The sequence below is a fragment of the Anomaloglossus baeobatrachus genome (assembly GCF_048569485.1).
Source record: "Anomaloglossus baeobatrachus isolate aAnoBae1 chromosome 9 unlocalized genomic scaffold, aAnoBae1.hap1 SUPER_9_unloc_3, whole genome shotgun sequence".
Classification (NCBI taxonomy): Eukaryota; Metazoa; Chordata; class Amphibia; order Anura; family Aromobatidae; genus Anomaloglossus; species Anomaloglossus baeobatrachus.
In genome coordinates, this window is record NW_027441821.1 from 389,059 (window position 1) to 405,204 (window position 16,146).

General features: G+C 49.2%; 1 protein-coding gene across 1 annotated transcript; it reads right to left on the reverse strand.

The window, feature by feature from the left end:
* Nucleotides 1-7,632: 7,632 nt before the first annotated feature.
* Nucleotides 7,633-16,130, reverse strand: LOC142259766 (vacuolar ATPase assembly protein VMA22-like). Its single transcript, XM_075331877.1, has 6 exons — nt 16,072-16,130; nt 14,077-14,222; nt 12,417-12,520; nt 11,973-12,088; nt 8,425-8,580; nt 7,633-8,347 (listed from the first exon to the last, which is right to left on the reverse strand). The coding sequence occupies exons 1-6, from the start codon at nt 16,121-16,123 to the stop codon at nt 8,235-8,237; spliced, it is 687 nt and encodes a 228-aa protein (XP_075187992.1). The 5' UTR covers nt 16,124-16,130; the 3' UTR covers nt 7,633-8,234.
* Nucleotides 16,131-16,146: the final 16 nt, after the last annotated feature.

Below are 16,146 nucleotides of genomic sequence, written 5' to 3' on the forward strand. Positions count from 1 at the left end.
AGTGCTCAGAGACACGGCCGAGGTGAGGAGGCTGAGCCCGACCACCACTGAGCAAGACACAGAAGTACAAGGTGATCAGTGCTCAGAGACACAGCCGAGGTGAGGAGGCTGAGCCCGACCACCACTGAGCAAGACACAGAAGTACAAGGCGTTCAGTGCTCAGAGACACAGCCGAGGTGAGGAGGCTGAGCCCGACCACCACTGAGCAAGACATAGAAGTATAAGGTGATCAGTGCTCAGAGACACAGCCGAGGTGAGGAGGCTGAGTCCAACCACCACTGAGCAAGACCTAGAAGTACAAGGTGATCAGTGCTCAGAGACATGGCCGAGGTGAGGAGGCTGAGCCCGACCACCACTGAGCAAGACACAGAAGTACAAGGCGTTCAGTGCTCAGAGACACAGCCGAGGTTAGGAGGCTGAGCCCGACCACCACTGAGCAAGACACAGAAGTACAAGGTGATCAGTGCTCAGAGACGCAGCCGAGGTGAGGAGGCTGAGCCCTACCACCACTGAGCAAAACACAGAAGTACAAGGTGATCAGTCCTCAGAGACATGGCCAAAGTGAGGTGGCTGAGCCTGACCACCACTGAGCAAGACACAGAAGTACAAGGTGATCAGTGCTCAGAGACATGGCCGAGGTGAGGAGGCTGAGCCCTACCACCACTGAGCAAAACACAGAAGTACAAGGTGATCAGTCCTCAGAGACATGGCCAAAGTGAGGTGGCTGAGCCTGACCACCACTGAGCAAGACACAGAAGTACAAGGTGATCAGTGCTCAGAGACATGGCCGAGGTGAGGAGGCTGAGCCCTACCACCACTGAGCAAAACACAGAAGTACAAGGTGATCAGTCCTCAGAGACATGGCCAAAGTGAGGTGGCTGAGCCTGACCACCACTGAGCAAGACACAGAAGTACAAGGTGATCAGTCTTCAGAGACATGGCCGAGGTGAGAAGGCTGAGCCTGACCACCACTGAGCAAGACAAAGAAGTACAAGGTGTTCTGTGCTCAGAGACACGGCCGAGGTGAGAAGGCTGAGCCTGACCACCACTGAGCAAGACATCGAAGTACAAGGTGTTCTGTGCTCAGAGACACGGCCAAGGTAAGGAGGCTGAGCCCGACCACCACTGAGCAAGACACAGAAGTACAAGGAGTTTAGTGCTGAGAGAGAAGGCCAGGGTAAGGAGACTGAACCCAACAACCACTGAGAGGCTTAGTACCCCTGCTCAGCAGAGTATCACATAGGAGAGGCTTAGATACAAATCTCTGCAGAGAGTATCAGATAGGAAAGGCTTAGATACAAAGCTCTGCAGAGTATCACATACGAAAGGCTTAGATACAAAGCTCTGCAGAATATCATAGGAAAGGCTTAGATACAAAGCTCTGCAGAGTATCACATAGGAAAGGCTTAGATACAAAGCTCTACAGAGAGTATCACATAGGAAAGGCTTAGATACAAAGCTCTGCAGAATATCATATAGGAAAGGCTTAGATACAAAGCTCTGCAGAGTATCACATAGGAAAGGCTTAGATACAAAGCTCTGCAGAGTATCACATAGGAAAGGCTTAGATACATTAGATACAAAGCGATCACAGATCCATCTATTGCTTTGTTGCTAATAGGAAGACCAGGAAGCCATTATCCTCCAGAGCTGTCATATTACAGAGCTGCAGCCTCCTGTGAGGCCGGAAATGCGAGGCGTTCAGTGCTCAGAGACACAGCCGAGGTGAGGAGGATGAGCCCGACCACCACTGAGCAAGACACAGAAGTACAAGGTGTTCAGTGCTCACAGATATGGCCAAGGTAAGGAGGCTGAGCCTGACCACCACTGAGCAAGACACAGAAGTACAAGGTGTTCAGTGCTCACAGACATGGCCGAGGTGAGAAGGCTGAGCCCGACCACCACTGAGCAAGACATAGAAGTACAAGGTGTTCAGTGCTCAGAGATATGGCTGAGGTGAGAAGGCTGAGCCTGACCACCACTGAGCAAGACACAGAAGTACAAGGAGTTTAGTGTTGAGAGAGAAGGCCAGGGTAAGGAGACTGACCCAACAACCACTAAGAGGCTTAGATCCCTGCTCAGCAGAGTATCACATAGGAGAGGCTTAGATACAAAGCTCTGCAGAGAGTATCACATAGGAGAGGCTTAGATCCCCGCTCAGCAGAGTATCACATAGGAGAGGCTTAGATCCCCGCTCAGCAGAGTATCACATAGGAGAGGCTTAGATCCTCGTGCTCAGCAGAGTATCACATAGGAGAGGCTTAGATCCTCGTGCTCAGCAGAGTATCACATAGGAGAGGCTTAGATCCCCGCTCAGCAGAGTATCACATAGGAGAGGCTTAGATCCTCGTGCTCAGCAGAGTATCACATAGGAGAGGCTTAGATCCCCGCTCAGCAGAGTATCACATAGGAGAGGCTTAGATCCTCGTGCTCAGCAGAGTATCACATAGGAGAGGCTTAGATCCCCGTGCTCAGCAGAGTATCACATAGGAGAGGCTTAGATCCTCGTGCTCAGCAGAGTATCACATAGGAGAGGCTTAGATCCCCGCTCAGCAGAGTATCACATAGGAGAGGCTTAGATCCCCCGCTCAGCAGAGTATCACATAGGAGAGGCTTAGATCCTCGTGCTCAGCAGAGTATCACATAGGAGAGGCTTAGATCCCCCGCTCAGCAGAGTATCACATAGGAGTGGCTTAGATCCTCGCTCCTTAGAGTATCACATAGGAGAGGCTTAGATTCCCCGCTCAGCAGAGTATCACATAGGAGTGGCTTAGATCCTCCGCTCAGCAGAGTATCACATAGGAGAGGCTTAGATCCTCCGCTCAGCAGAGTATCACATAGGAGAGGCTTAGATCCTCCGCTCAGCAGAGTATCACATAGGAGAGGCTTAGATCCTCCGCTCAGCAGAGTATCACATAGGAGAGGCTTAGATCCTCCGCTCAGCAGAGTATCACATAGGAGAGGCTTAGATTCCCCGCTCAGCAGAGTATCACATAGGAGAGGCTTAGATCCCCCCGCTCAGCAGAGTATCACATAGGAGTGGCTTAGATCCGCCGCTCAGCAGAGTATCACATAGGAGAGGCTCAGATCCCCCCGCTCAGCAGAGTATCACATAGGAGAGGCTTAGATCCCCCCGCTCAGCAGAGTATCACATAGGAGTGGCTTAGATCCGCCGCTCAGCAGAGTATCACATAGGAGAGGCTTAGATCCCCCCGCTCAGCAGAGTATCACATAGGAGAGGCTTAGATCCCCGCTCAGCAGAGTATAACATAGGAGAGGCTTAGATCCCCCCGCTCAGCAGAGTATCACATAGGAGAGGCTTAGATCCCCGCTCAGCAGAGTATAACATAGGAGATGCTTAGATCCCCGCGCTCAGCAGAGTATCACATAGGAGAGGCTTAGATCCCCGCGCTCAGAAGAGTATCACATAGGAGAGGCTTAGATCCCCCTGCTCAGAAGAGTATCACATAGGAGAGGCTTAGATCCTCGTGCTCAGCAGAGTATCACATAGGAGTGGCTTAGATCCCCGCTCAGCAGAGTATCACATAGGAGAGGCTTAGATCCCCCCGCTCAGCAGAGTATCACATAGGAGAGGCTTAGATCCCCGTGCTCAGCAGAGTATCACATAGGAGAGGCTTAGATCCTCCGCTCAGCAGAGTATCACATAGGAGAGGCTTAGATCCCCCCGCTCAGCAGAGTATCACATAGGAGAGGCTTAGATCCCCGCTCAGCAGAGTATCACATAGGAGAGGCTTAGATCCCTCCGCTCAGCAGAGTATCACATAGGAGAGGCTTAGATCCCCGCTCAGCAGAGTATCACATAGGAGTGGCTTAGATCCCCGCTCAGCAGAGTATCACATAGGAGTGGCTTAGATCCCCGCTCAGCAGAGTATCACATAGGAGAGGCTTAGATCCCCGCTCAGCAGAGTATCACATAGGAGAGGCTTAGATCCCCCGCTCAGCAGAGTATCACATAGGAGAGGCTTAGATCCCCCGCTCAGCAGAGTATCACATAGGAGAGGCTCAGATCCCCCCGCTCAGCAGAGTATCACATAGGAGAGGCTTAGATCCCCCCGCACAGCAGAGTATCACATAGGAGAGGCTTAGATCCCCGCTCAGCAGAGTATCACATAGGAGAGGCTTAGATCCTCGTGCTCAGCAGAGTATCACATAGGAGAGGCTTAGATCCTCGTGCTCAGCAGAGTATCACATAGGAGAGGCTTAGATCCCCCGCTCAGCAGAGTATCACATAGGAGAGGCTCAGATCCCCCCGCTCAGCAGAGTATCACATAGGAGAGGCTTAGATCCCCCCGCACAGCAGAGTATCACATAGGAGAGGCTTAGATCCCCGCTCAGCAGAGTATCACATAGGAGAGGCTTAGATCCTCGTGCTCAGCAGAGTATCACATAGGAGAGGCTTAGATCCTCGTGCTCAGCAGAGTATCACATAGGAGAGGCTTAGATCCCCCCGCTCAGCAGAGTATCACATAGGAGAGGCTTAGATCCTCGTGCTCAGCAGAGTATCACATAGGAGAGGCTTAGATCCCCGCTCAGCAGAGTATCACATAGGAGAGGCTTAGATCCCCCGCTCAGCAGATTATCACATAGGAGAGGCTTAGATCCCCCGCTCAGCAGAGTATCACATAGGAGAGGCTTAGATCCCCCCGCTCAGCAGAGTATCACATAGGAGAGGCTTAGATCCTCGTGCTCAGCAGAGTATCACATAGGAGAGGCTTAGATCCCCCCGCTCAGCAGAGTATCACATAGGAGAGGCTTAGATCCTCGTGCTCAGCAGAGTATCACATAGGAGAGGCTTAGATCCCCCCGCTCAGCAGAGTATCAAATAGGAGAGGCTCAGATCCCCCCGCTCAGCAGAGTATCACATAGGAGAGGCTTAGATCCCCCCGCTCAGCAGAGTATCACATAGGAGAGGCTTAGATCCTCGTGCTCAGCAGAGTATCACATAGGAGAGGCTTAGATCCCCCGCTCAGCAGAGTATCACATAGGAGAGGCTTAGATCCCCCCGCTCAGCAGAGTATCACATAGGAGAGGCTTAGATCCCCCCGCTCAGCAGAGTATCACATAGGAGAGGCTTAGATCCCCGCTCAGCAGAGTATCACATAGGAGAGGCTTAGATCCCTGCTCAGCAGAGTATCACATAGGAGAGTCTTAGATCCCCCGCTCAGCAGAGTATCACATAGGAGAGGCTTAGATCCCCCGCTCAGCAGAGTATCACATAGGAGAGGCTTAGATCCCCCGCTCAGCAGAGTATCACATAGGAGAGGCTTAGATCCCCCCGCTCAGCAGAGTATCACATAGGAGAGGCTTAGATCCTCGTGCTCAGCAGAGTATCACATAGGAGAGGCTTAGATCTCCCGCTCAGCAGAGTATCACATAGGAGAGGCTCAGATCCCCCCGCTCAGCAGAGTATCACATAGGAGAGGCTTAGATCCCCCCGCTCAGCAGAGTATCACACAGGAGAGGCTTAGATCCCCCTGCTCAGCAGAGTATCACATAGGAGAGGCTTAGATCCCCCCGCTCAGCAGAGTATCACATAGGAGAGGCTTAGATCCCCGCTCAGCAGAGTATCACATAGGAGAGGCTTAGATCCCCCGCTCAGCAGAGTATCACATAGGAGAGGCTTAGATCCTCGTGCTCAGCAGAGTATCACATAGGAGAGGCTTAGATCCCCCCGCTCAGCAGAGTATCACATAGGAGAGGCTTAGATCCCCCGCTCAGCAGAGTATCACATAGGAGAGGCTTAGATCCCCCCGCTCAGCAGAGTATCACATAGGAGAGGCTTAGATCCCCCCGCTCAGCAGAGTATCACATAGGAGAGGCTTAGATCCCCCCGCTCAGCAGAGTATCACATAGGAGAGGCTTAGCTCCCTGGCAGGGTGGTCTTTACACTATCCGTGGGCCACAATGCACTTACCCCGGAGCTCTCGGACAGGGAGCCGGTGGTGTAGGAACGTTCTCTCTGCACAGGAGCCCTGTATGGGGAAGGAAGAGAATCACTGACAAACCTAACCCTGCACTGCAGCAATATGGCCGCCATAACCTGCGCAGACAGCCCGCGTCCTCCTCACAGAACCAGGACACGACGTCCGGGCTATAACCAGACATGAAACTACTCCATAGTAAGCCACGATCCCGTCCTACCAGGCGTCCCCTTCATCCACAGCTTCTGCTTTTCCGGTCAGGTCCATGGCCATTCCATTGGGTCCCATCAAGGATGGCGGAAGGGTCTGGTTGTCATGGTAATTGCTGCGCCATCGTCCGTTCTGCGCCTCCTGAATATCGTCCCGTGAAGCTACTGTAGTGACATTTCCGCCTGTGACCACGTCTTCCTGTCATAGGTGGCTGTCAGTGTGGTCGCGCTCTCACAACACTTCCCGTAGCTGCGCCGTCGCCCTAGGGCGTGTGGGCCGCCAGAAACTTCCTGTCTTCAGGCGACTGCAGTATATGAAGTTACACGGTACAGGACTACTCCCCCATCATCCCCACTACCCCCGTACAGTGACGCCGACGTGACCCCTCACACCGAGCCTAATAATGGCCCCCGGGAACATCGCAACGTAGGACATGTCCCCTTCACCGCAGCATTCGGGGACCGCAGCATCACGTGGAGGACTGTGGGACCCTCCAACCATAATATAATATAACCGACTATGCTGGAGATCTACTGCTCTCTGTTATCAGCCAACAGGCAGAGGGTTAATTTCTTAAAATCTCATAAAACACTAACGAAATGGAAGATTTTACATCCGGACTTAAAATCAGCCCCCGGGGGAAGAAACCCGCAGCCTTTGTGCAAAAAGAGTATTTTGGGGAGTTTTTGGAGAAGACTAAATGATGCCCGAGAAATCTCAAAAAAAAACAAAAAAAACCCCCCAAAACAATAAAACCACTTTTCCTGGTCAGATGTTCTGTGTTTTTGAGCATTTTTCTTCCACTTTAGGATTTGAGTAACGGCCTCAGGGGTCAGCACGGCACCGGGGCCTGAGGGGGTCAGCACGGCCTGAGGGGGTCAGCACGGCCTGAGGGGGTCAGCATCAGCACGGCACCGCCGCCTCAGGGGTCAGCACAGCACCGCCGCCTCAGGGGTCAGCACGGCACCGCGGCCCTGGGGTCAGAAGGGCACCAGGGCCCTGGGGTCAGAAGGGCACCGGGGCCCTGGGGGTCAGCACGGCCTCAGGGGTCAGCACGGCACCACGGCCTCAGGGGTCAGCCCGGCACCGCGGCCTCAGGGGTCAGCACGGCCCCGCGGGTCAGCACGGCCCCGCGGCCTCAGGGGTCAGCACGGCAGTCTTGCAGCGCTGGGGTCCTGGGTTCAAATCCCACCAAGAACAACACCTGCAATGAGTTTGCATGTTCTCCCCGTGTCTGCGGGGGTTTCCGATTTTCTCCCACACTCCAAAACCTACTGACCCCTCTCCGGTACTTTCTGTTGGACCCGGCCATTCGCACAGCGGAGGTACAAGTTCTCCCCATAGTGTCCAAATAATTCCGCCCCACTGTGGTTACTACCAATGCACCCAGCAGTATGTGATCGGATTTCCTAAACGCACTGAGCTCTGAACTTGCAGCCGGTCGTGACAACATAAGAAACAATATAGACATCGCGGGCGCTTCTTCATGTATGTACAGGTTTATGAGCATCTCCAATATATACACAGTCATTGTAAAAGGAACAGACAAAAATATATATTAATCTCAGAGGTCATTGGTGGAGAAAAAAAAACCCAAATCAGTGAGGTATCAGCACTTTAAAGGGATTGTCCACTACTAGAACACCCGCTTCTGATTCTACATTTTCCCCCCAGGTAAAATGATAAAGCCTATACTCACCTCCGGTACCGATGCCGTGGCTCACGACTCACACGAGCCTCCCGCCCAATCAGCAACGGCTTCCTTCTCCCGCCTTTGGACCAAACGAACAATCAACAGGAAGTGAGTGCTACCGCTGTGCTCACTTCCTTTTGATGAACTCGTTTGGTCCAAAGGCGGGAGACGGAAGTCGGAGCTGATTGGACGATGGCTAGCGTGACGTCACAACTCCACGTGAGCCACGACACTGGTACGGGAGGTGAGTATAGGCTTTATTATTTTACCGGGGGGAAATGTGGAAGTATTCTAGTAGCGGACAACCCCTTTAACAAAAGTCTAATACCCCCTTACTGCTAGGATTTATTCTTGGTCCTATATCAACATTTTAGAAAAATCGGAGCTCCTCAGCCGGACTGAACGTGTTCCCGTTTCTTCTGGGCAAGCAGCGCCCGATATTTCTTGCGGTTCTCGTCGATGCTGCTCTGCAGGGAGGCGACTTCGGCAGCCAGGAGGATCCCTACAAGAAAGAAACCCGAGTGTGAACAGTGGCCAGAAACAGAGGTGGCACCACAGCCGCTCGGGACACTCACGCACCTTGCCGGAAGTTACTCTGCGCTTGCCGTAAACTTTGAGGGACCAAAACTCCGAACCAGCGCAGGGGGTCGTTAACCCCAGGAGATTTCGGCTTCTCACTTTCTTCTTTGGTACTGGCTTTCGGGACTTCGCTTTTATGACCCCGATGTCTCAGACCTAGTATAAAATAAAACATCCCGAATCATTGATCAATCTCAGATCCCGCACCCCTCCATTAAGGGTATTAGTGTAGCATGTGTCCACCTCTACCAAATGAAATAAAGTAAATAGACAGTAAAAATACAACAGTCCCCGGTAACCTGCTGCTGCTGCCGCTAATGCTGAACCTGCTGTAATTCGCTTTCTGAAAGCAGCAAACCCCGATGACGAGCAGATCTCGCTGCTTGATCCTCGGTCGCAGTTAGGCTATGTGCGCACGCTGCGTACAGTCACTGCAGAAATATCTGCAGCGATCTGAAGAGCACACGTTCCAATCGCTGCAGAAAATGTCCGTAGTGGAAAAAAAAAACAAAAAGCCGATTCCATGCGCTCTGCCTGCAGCTCCTGCCATAGACAGAGCAGGGGCTGCAGGAAAAGCGCACGGAAGAAGTGACATGTCACTTCTTAGAACGCGCGCTTCGGGCAGCAGCGGAAGCGCTGCACTCTAAAACGCCACGTGCGCACGGCCCCTGCACAATCTCCATAGACTGTGCAGGGGACGCAGGACGCATGCAGTTACGCTGCGCTACAAAGCGCAGCGTAACTGCATGTAATTACGCAACGTGCGCACATAGCCTTAAACTGCAGACGCCTGGATCTGCCATTTTCTGTAGAGGAACTCAGTCAGTCGGAAAACGACTCACAATGACAATAGGGGTATTAGCGTAGCATGTATTTTTCCGACTGACTGAGGTCCTATGCATTTTTACAGTTTATTTACTTTGTTTGACAGAAATAAATCGACTGTCTGAGGTAATTTCTGGTCATTTTCCGATTGACTGAGGTCCTATGCATTTTTACTGTTTAGTTACTTTGTTTGACAAAAATATATTGACTGTCTGAGGTAATTTCTGGTAATTTTCTGACTGACTGAGGTCCTATGCATTTTTACTGTTTAGTTACTTTGTTTGTTTCATTTTGTAGAGGTGGACACATGCTACACTAATACGGTATTAGTGTAGCATGTGTCCACCTCTACAAAATGGTGTCCGACTAGGGTATTAGTGTAGCATGTGTCCACCTCTACAAAATGGTGTCCGACTAGGGTATTAGTGTAGCATGTGTCCACCTCTACAAAATGGTGTCCGACTAGGGTATTAGTGTAGCATGTCTCCACCTCTACAAAATGGTGTCCGACTAGGGTATTAGTGTAGCATGTGTCCTCCTCTACAAAATGGTGTCCGACTACGGTATTAGTGTAGCATGCGTCCACCTCTACAAAATGGTGTCCGACTAGGGTATTAGTGTAGCATGTCTCCACCTCTACAAAATGGTGTCCGACTAGGGTATTAGTGTAGCATGTGTCCACCTCTACAAAATGGTGTCCGACTAGGGTATTAGTGTAGCATGTGTCCACCTCTACAAAATGGTGTCCGACTAGGGTATTAGTGTAGCATGTGTCCACCTCTACAAAATGGTGTCCGACTAGGGTATTAGTGTAGCATGTGTCCACCTCTACAAAATGGTGTCCGACTAGGGTATTAGTGTAGCATGTGTCCACCTCTACAAAATGGTGTCCGACTAGGGTATTAGTGTAGCATGTCTCCACCTCTACAAAATGGTGTCCGACTAGGGTATTAGTGTAGCATGTGTCCTCCTCTACAAAATGGTGTCCGACTAGGGTATTAGTGTAGCATGCGTCCACCTCTACAAAATGGTGTCCGACTAGGGTATTAGTGTAGCATGTCTCCACCTCTACAAAATGGTGTCCGACTAGGGTATTAGTATAGCATGTGTCCACCTCTACAAAATGGTGTCCGACTAGGGTATTAGTGTAGCATGTCTCCACCTCTACAAAATGGTGTCCGACTAGGGTATTAGTATAGCATGTGTCCACCTCTACAAAATGGTGTCCGACTAGGGTATTAGTATAGCATGTGTCCACCTCTACTAAATGGTGTCCGACTAGGGTATTAGTATAGCATGTGTCCACCTCTACAAAATGGTGTCCGACTAGGGTATTAGTGTAGCATGTGTCCACCTCTACAAAATGGTGTCCGACTAGGGTATTAGTGTAGCATGCGTCCACCTCTACAAAATGGTGTCCGACTAGGGTATTAGTGTAGCATGTGTCCACCTCTACAAAATGGTGTCCGACTAGGGTATTAGTGTAGCATGTCTCCACCTCTACAAAATGGTGTCCGACTAGGGTATTAGTGTAGCATGTGTCCACCTCTACAAAATGGTGTCCGACTAGGGTATTAGTGTAGCATGTATCCACCTCTACAAAATGGTGTCCGACTAGGGTATTAGTGTAGCATGTCTCCACCTCTACAAAATGGTGTCCGACTAGGGTATTAGTATAGCATGTGTCCACCTCTACTAAATGGTGTCCGACTAGGGTATTAATGTAGCATGTGTCCACCTCTACAAAATGGTGTCCGACTAGGGTATTAGTATAGCATGTGTCCACCTCTACAAAATGGTGTCCGACTAGGGTATTAGTGTAGCATGTATCCACCTCTACAAAATGGTGTCCGACTAGGGTATTAGTGTAGCATGTCTCCACCTCTACAAAATGGTGTCCGACTAGGGTATTAGTGTAGCATGTCTCCACCTCTACAAAATGGTGTCCGACTAGGGTATTAGTATAGCATGTGTCCACCTCTACAAAATGGTGTCCGACTAGGGTATTAATGTAGCATGTGTCCACCTCTACTAAATGGTGTCCGACTAGGGTATTAATGTAGCATGTGTCCACCTCTACAAAATGGTGTCCGACTAGGGTTATTAGTGTAGCATGTGTCCTCTACAAAATGGTGTCCGATTAGGGTATTAGTGTAGCATGTGTCCACCTCTACAAAATGGTGTCCGACTAGGGTATTAGTGTAGCATGTGTCCACCTCTACAAAATGGTGTCCGACTAGGGTATTAGTATAGCATTTGTCCACCTCTACAAAATGGTGTCCGACTAGGGTATTAGTGTAGCATGCGTCCACCTCTACAAAATGGTGTCCGATTAGGGTATTAGTGTAGCATGTCTCCACCTCTACAAAATGGTGTCCGACTAGGGTATTAGTGTAGCATGTGTCCACCTCTACAAAATGGTGTCCGATTAGGGTATTAGTGTAGCATGTGTCCTCCTCTACAAAATGGTGTCCGACTAGGGTATTAGTGTAGCATGTGTCCTCCTCTACAAAATGGTGTCCGATTAGGGTATTAGTGTAGCATGTGTCCACCTCTACAAAATGGTGTCCGACTAGGGTATTAGTGTAGCATTTTGTAGAGGTGGACACATGCTACACTAATACCTCCATTGTGTGTGACCCCCCACTCCTCCTACCCAGGAGCAAACTCCTAGAGGTCACTGCAGCCCCCTAAGATGGGTCCTCCTCCACATATGGTCTCACCGTGATCTGCGGCCCCAATATCCTCCACCTCCGGGAGCTTCCGCTCCGTCACTTTGTCCTGCGTCTCCGGCTGAACGCGTTCTGCAGTGAATGTGGTCCCCCCATCGTCCGCAGCGCTGCACAGACAGGAGAAAGATGGCGGAATCACTGCGGCTGTGTATGATTGTCAGGACATGCTGGGAGCTGTAGTCACACAATGGTTGATGATACAGACGTCCGAGGCTGCGGTGCTACAGGTGAGGAGCAATGCTATATGGCCATAGTTATCCCTACACACAGGTGCAGGACGCTGCGGACCCCGCAGACCACCCGCTTCATCAGCTTCATGAACCAGTGTCAGTGTGACCGCATGATTTCATGGTGGGATATTTCTGCTGTGACCATACAGAGCAGAAAATACAGAAAAATAAAGGATATATGGAAGAAATAAAATACCGCCCTCACCTGTCCTGGACAAACGAGGAAGGCGTCATCTCTGGCGTATACTGCAGCGAGGACACGGACTTGTTCCCCATAGAATACCGCGACTGAGAAAGGCAGAGCCATCCCTGAGAACGACACATATAATACCGATTATATCTGTAATAATACCGCCAGATATACACATAATACCGTCACACACAGATATGTATAATACTACCACATATACACATAACACAGCCAGACACTGAGATATGATACAACCAGACAGTGAGATGTTATATATAATACTTCTAGATATACACATAATACCGCCAGACCCTGAGATATCATGTAGAATACCACCAGAAATACACATAATACCGCCAGACACTGAGATATCATGTTTAATACCACGAGATATACATATAATACCACTAGACACTGAGATATCATGTATAATACCGCCAGATATACACATAATACCATCAGACACTGTGATATCATGTATAATACCACCAGAAATACATATAATACCACCAGACACTGAGATATCATGTATAATACCACCAGAAATACATATAATACCACCAGACACTGAGATTTCATGTATAATACCGCCACATATACACAAAATACCACCAGACACTGAGATATCATGTATAATACCGCCAGATATACACATACCACCAGACACTAAGATATCATGTATAATACCGCCATATATACACATAATACCACCAGACACTGAGATATCATGTATAATACCGCCAGATATACACATAATACCACCAGACACTAAGATATCATGTATAATACCGCCACATATACACATACCACCAGACACTGAGATATCATGTATAATACCGCCACATATACACATAATGCCACCAGACACTGAGACATCATGTATAATACCGCCAGATATACACATAATACCATCAGACACTGAGATATCATGTATAATACCACCAGATATACACATAATACCACCAGACACTGAGATATCATGTATAATACCGCCACATATACACATAATAGCACCAGGCACTGAGATATCATGTATAATACCGCCACATATACACATAATAGCACCAGACACTGAGATATCATGTATAATACCGCCACATATACACATAATAGCACCAGACACTGAGATATCATGTATAATACCGCCACATATACACATAATAGCACCAGACACTGAAATATCATGTATAATACCGCCACATATACACATAATACCACCAGACACTGAGATATCATGTATAATACCGCCAGATATACACATAATACCACCAGACACTGAGATATCATGTATAATACCGCCACATATACACATAATACCACCAGACACTGAGATATCATGTATAATACCGCCAGATATACACATAATACCACCAGACACTGAGATATCATGTATAATACCGCCACATATACACATACCACCACACACTGAGATATCATGTATAATACCGCCAGATATACACATAATACCACCAGACACTGTGATATCATGTATAATACCGCCAGATATACACATACCACCAAACACTGAGATATCATGTATAATACCGCCAGATATACACATAATGCCACCAGACACTGAGATATCATGTATAATACCGCCAGACACTGGGAAATGAGCTATAAGACCACCGGTGTAGCTGTATATCCGTGTATGAGACGAGCGCTCATCACTCACCTGCTCTATGACACCGTTCAGACATTGTCTCTTCTCCTTCAGATCTTCCAGGTCGTCCATCACTCTCAGGAGCAGCCGATCCAGACGCTGATTCACGTCCTCCAGAGTCTCATCCACAGAAGGCGCCATGTTTGTGGTGGAGGAACCTGAGAAGAAGCGTGAAAACTGATGTACAAATACATGTATCAGCTGTGTATCTAATCCTCTCCTGTGTGATATAGTCTTCTGAGCTGTGTATCTAATCCTCTCCTGTGTGACACTGTCTGCTGAGCTGTGTATCTAATCCTCTCCTGTGTGATACTGTCTGCTGAGCAGTGTATCTAATCCTCTCCTGTGTGATACTGTCTGCTGAGCAGTGTATCTAATCCTCTCCTGTGTGATGCTGCCTGCTGAGCTGTGTATCTAATCCTCTCCTGTGTGATACTGTCTGCTCAGCTGTGTATCTAATCCTCTCCTGTGTGATACTGTCTGCTGAGCAGTGTATCTAATCCTCTCCTGTGCGATGCTGCCTGCTGAGCAGTGTATCTAATCCTCTCCTGTGCGATGCTGCCTGCTGAGCATCTAATCCTCTCCTGTGTGATACTGTCTGCTGAGCTGTGTATCTAATCCTCTCCTGTGTGATACTGTCTGCTGAGCAGTGTATCTAATCCTATCCTGTGTGATACTGTCTGCTGAGCTGTGTATCTAATCCTCTCCTGTGTGATACTGTCTACTGAGCTGTGTATCTAATCCTCTCCTGTGTGATACTGTCTGCTGAGCAGTGTATCTAATCCTGTCCTGTGTGATACTGTCTACTGAGCTGTGTATCTAATCCTCTCCTGTGTGATACTGTCTGCTGAGCTGTGTATCTAATCCTCTCCTGTGTGATACTGTCTGCTGAGCTGTGTATCTAATTCTCTCCTGTGTGATACTGTCTGCTGAGCCGTGTATCTAATCCTGTCCTGTGTGATACTGTGTGCTGAGCAGTGTATCTAATCCTCCCCTGTGTGATACTGTCTGCTGAGCTGTGTATCTAATCCTCTCCTGTGTGATACTGTGTGCTGCGCTGTGTATCTAATCCTCTCCTGTGTGATACTGTCTGCTGAGCTGTGTATCTAATCCTCTCCTGTGTGATACTGTCTGCTGAGCTGTGTATCTAATCCTGTCCTGTGTGATACTGTGTGCTGAGCTGTGTATCTAATCCTCTCCTGTGTGATACTGTGTGCTGCGCTGTGTATCTAATCCTGTCCTGTGTGATACTGTGTGCTGAGCTGTGTATCTAATCCTCTCCTGTGTGATACTGTCTGCTGAGCTGTGTATCTAATCCTGTCCTGTGTGATACTGTGTGCTGAGCTGTGTATCTAATCCTCTCCTGTGTGATACTGTGTGCTGCGCTGTGTATCTAATCCTGTCCTGTGTGATACTGTGTGCTGAGCTGTGTATCTAATCCTCTCCTGTGTGATACTGTGTGCTGAGCTGTGTATCTAATCCTCTCCTGTGTGATACTGTCTGCTGAGCTGTGTATCTAATCCTGTCCTGTGTGATACTGTCTGCTGAGCTGTGTATGTAATCCTCTCCTGTGTGATACTGTGTGCTGAGCTGTGTATCTAATCCTCTCCTGTGTGATACTGTCTGCTGAGCTGTGTATCTAATCCTCTCCTGTGTGATACTGTGTGCTGAGCAGTGTATCTAATCCTCTCCTGTGTGATACTGTCTGCTGAGCAGTGTATCTAATCCTCTCCTGTGTGATACTGTCTGCTGAGCTGTGTATCTAATCCTCTCCTGTGTGATACTGTCTGCTGAGCTGTGTATCTAATCCTCTCCTGTGTGATACTGTGTGCTGAGCAGTGTATCTAATCCTCTCCTGTGTGATACTGTGTGCTGCGCTGTGTATCTAATCCTCTCCTGTGTGATACTGTGTGCTGCGCTGTATGGTGTGAGCTCCTCTCTCCGGCCGCACAGACATCTTTTCCTCCCTGTATTATCTGTTCTCAGTCCCCATAATCAGCTCCTCACCTTCTGACATTATCTTCTCACATGACCTTCCCAACCCGGAAGTAGTCATCATCCTTCTTGCGTCACTTCCGGATA

Coding starts and splice junctions, on each gene's coding strand:
- LOC142259766 (XM_075331877.1), bottom strand. CDS start 16,123: ATGATGACTACTTCCGGGTTGGGAAGGTCATGTGAGAAGATAATGTCA. Junction 12,521..14,076: donor TGAACGGTGTCATAGAGCAG/GTGAGTGATGAG, acceptor TGTCGTTCTCAG/GGATGGCTCTGCCTTTCTCA. Junction 8,348..8,424: donor GCAGAGTAACTTCCGGCAAG/GTGCGTGAGTGT, acceptor TCTTTCTTGTAG/GGATCCTCCTGGCTGCCGAA.